Source organism: Apteryx rowi, unplaced genomic scaffold (genome assembly GCF_003343035.1).
Source record: "Apteryx rowi isolate R43461 unplaced genomic scaffold, aptRow1 scaffold_662, whole genome shotgun sequence".
Taxonomy (NCBI): Eukaryota; Metazoa; Chordata; class Aves; order Apterygiformes; family Apterygidae; genus Apteryx; species Apteryx rowi.
The window spans coordinates 493,587-496,622 of NW_020450941.1; the positions used below are offsets into that span (position 1 = coordinate 493,587).

Sequence of the window (3,036 nt, forward strand, 5' to 3'; positions counted from 1 at the left end):
CCCTTGCAAAGGACCGAGGCGCCCGGTCGGCTGCGTTGCAGCCTCGGGCGCAGGACGCGGCGCAACGTCCTTGGCGTGCAGGGGAAGCCGGCGGCGAGGGCTGCAAACGGAGGCCGGATCCCCCCCGCCGCCGTGGAGCCTTCCTCCCGGCCSAGGAGGAAGAGCGCCTGCCTCAGCATCCTCCCGCCGCAGGAACCGTGGGCCCCTCCGAAATCGCAGCCTTTCTGCCCTGCTCTCTGTTCCGGCTCCCRCGGGACGGGAATCGGCACCGCTCCGCCCGGCTCTCCATTTCGGCTCCTGCAGGATGGGAATTGCGATCACTCTGCCCTGCTCTGCTTTTCGGTTCCTGCGGGATGGGAATCAGGACTGCTCTGTCTGGCTCCCCATTTCAGTTCCTATGGGACAGGAATCGGGACTGCTCCGTCTGGCTCTCCGTTTCAGCTCCCACAGGATGGGAATTGGGACCACTCTGCCTGGCTCTTCGCTTCGGCTCCTGCAGGATGGGAATTGTGATCACTCCATCCGGCTCTCCGTTTCGGCTCCCGCGGGATGGCAATCGGCACCATTCCATCCAGCTCTCCGTTTTGGTTCCTGCGAGACAGGAATCAGCACCGCTCTGTCCAGCTCTCCATTTCTGTTCCTGTGGGACAGGAATCGGGACTGCTCCGTCCAGCTCTCCATTTCGGCTCCCGTGGGATGGGAATCGGCACCACTCCATCCAGCTCTCCGTTTCAGTTCCCACGGGACGGGAATCGGGACTGCTCTGTCCAGCTCTCCGTTTTGGTTCCTGCAGGACGGGAGTCGGCACCACTCCATCCGGCTCTGTTTCAGCTCCCATGGGATGGGAATTGGGACCACTCTGTCCGCCTCTCCATTTCAGTTCCCACGGGACAGGAATCTGGACTGCTCCATCTGGCTCTCCGTTTCAGCTCCCGTGGGACGGGAATTGGGATCACTTCATCCAGCTCTCCGTTTCAGTTCCCACGGGACAGGAATCGGGACTGCTCCATCCGGCTCTCCGTTTCAGTTCCCATGGGACAGGAATCAGGACTGCTCCATCCAGCTCTCCATTTCAGCTCCCGCAGGATGGGAATCAGAACCGCTCCGCCCAGCTCTTCATTTCGGTTCCTGCGGGATGAGAATTGGGACCGCTCTGCCTGGCTCTCCATTTCGGTTCCCACAGGATGGGAATCGGGATCACTCTGTCCAGCTCTCTGTTTCGGCTCCCGCGGGATGGCAATCGGCACCATTCCATCCAGCTCTCCATTTCAGTTCCCGCGGGACAGGAATTGGGATCACTCCGTCCAGCTCTCTGTTTCGGCTCCCGCAGGATGAGAATCGGGATCACTCTGCCTGGCTCTTCGTTTCGATTTCCGCGGGACGGCAATCGGCACCGTTCCATCCAACTCTCCGTTTTGGTTCCCGCGGGACGGGAATCAGCACCGCTCCGCCCAGCTCTCCGTTTCGGCTCCGGGGGCCTGGGGGGAGCCGCGTACAAACCCATCCCGGGAAGCGCTCGGGCTGCGCAGACCCTTCCTCTCCATGCGGATCTGCAAAGTGTTAACGCCTTTAACTCCGATTTCCAAAACCTGCCTCGGCCAAACTTCTTCCCTTTTCCCTTCTTCTTCTTTTTCTGGGAGTTGGCTCCGACTTATGAATTTCCGCAGCCTCTTGGAGAGCAGGAGGACGCGGAGGCCTCGGAAGAGCGGGATGCAGCCAAGGGCAGCTCTGCTTTGGCTCCCAGCGCCTCGAGGCTGCCGCTCGGCTTGTCTTGGCGGCGCCTCCGAGGCCGCTTTCCCGCGGCGCGCGATGCCTCCACGGAGCGCCGTTCGGGGGGAAACTCCCGGCGCCTCCGCTGGGATTTGCTGCCGGGCGCCCGGAGCCGGGGCCGCTCGCAGCGTTGCACCAACGCTTCAAATCCCGATTTAACGCGATGCACTTTAGCAAGCAAAATCTGGAATACGAGCTGCCCCGTTGTATTTTTGGGGGAAAATCCACCCGCGGGGAGGTCGGACCGGACAAGTGAAGCCGCCGGCGTTCAGGCAACGCTTTTCCGTACCGCGCAATGCACCGACCCTCTTATTTTAGGATGGAGCAAGCTTCCGTCTTCGCAGCCCCTTTTCCTGCAGCAGGGCACAGCGCTGCCTCCGTGTCTTCTCTCCCGGCAGAAATTCCCACGGCCGAAGGCTCTGGCGGCTCCGCAGGAGCGGAGGCTGCTCGCAAACGCCCGGCGCCCCGTTTCCGAAGGCACGGTGGGGCGGCGGGGGGGTTTTTTTAGGGAGTGCCAAGAGGATGCTCGAGCAGCGGGGGCCGCGCCGGCACCAGCTGTCCCTCTCCGCATCCCGATTCTCATTCCCGTCACGCGCGGGCTGGCTCGGCTCCAAGGCGAGGAGAAAGCCGGGCTCAGCTGGGCCGCAGCTGCCCGGACGGGGAGATCGATACGGGACCACGCCGCCGAAGCCGCTTTTATCACGGCGCCCGATAAAACCCCGGCTCCCGCTCCGCTGCTTTCTCTCGAGAAAACGGAGCGGGGCCGGTGGAGAGGGCGAACGCCGACCCTCAAACTTGGGGGAAAAAAAGGGGGGAAAAGAAAAACAAACCCGAACTTGGGAATGGGGACGCGGCGCAAGCTCGGCTGCGGCTCGCCGCCGCCGTTTCCGAGCGGGTAAATAAATAATAACCGCGAGCCGCTGCTAATAAAGCGCAGCCGGGCGAGCGCGGCCCCCATGGAAATTTCGGGATGGTGGAGCGGGGGGGATGCGCGGGAAAAGCGGCGCAGGGACTCACCGACGCAGTCGCAGGTGGGGAACTCGGCTTGCGCCCGCTTGGCCGGCGTGTCCAGCAGGCTCTTGGTCGGCGTGTCCAGGTACTTGAGCGGCGACTCGAGGAAGCCGCTGAGGGTGGGCGCCAGCGGCGCCTCGTCGGCGGGCGGCGTCCCGGCCGCCTCGTCCCCGCCGCGGCTCTCCTCCGAGTAAAAGCAAGTGGTCGACAGCACCGTGATAGCACCAGAGGATTCGATTTTGATCTGCTTGGGCG

The 3,036-nt window shown here is 63.3% G+C and overlaps 1 protein-coding gene across 1 annotated transcript in view; it reads right to left on the reverse strand.

The window, feature by feature from the left end:
- TET3 (tet methylcytosine dioxygenase 3) overlaps positions 1–3,028 on the reverse strand; it is a gene marked incomplete at its 5' end in the record, with an annotated part of 15,834 nt that extends 12,806 nt beyond the window's left edge. Inside the window, 1 exon segment of the mRNA XM_026085281.1 lies at positions 2,788–3,028. Within this exon segment, the coding sequence (XP_025941066.1) occupies positions 2,788–3,028 (241 nt within the window).
- Between the last annotated feature and the right edge of the window lie 8 nt (positions 3,029–3,036).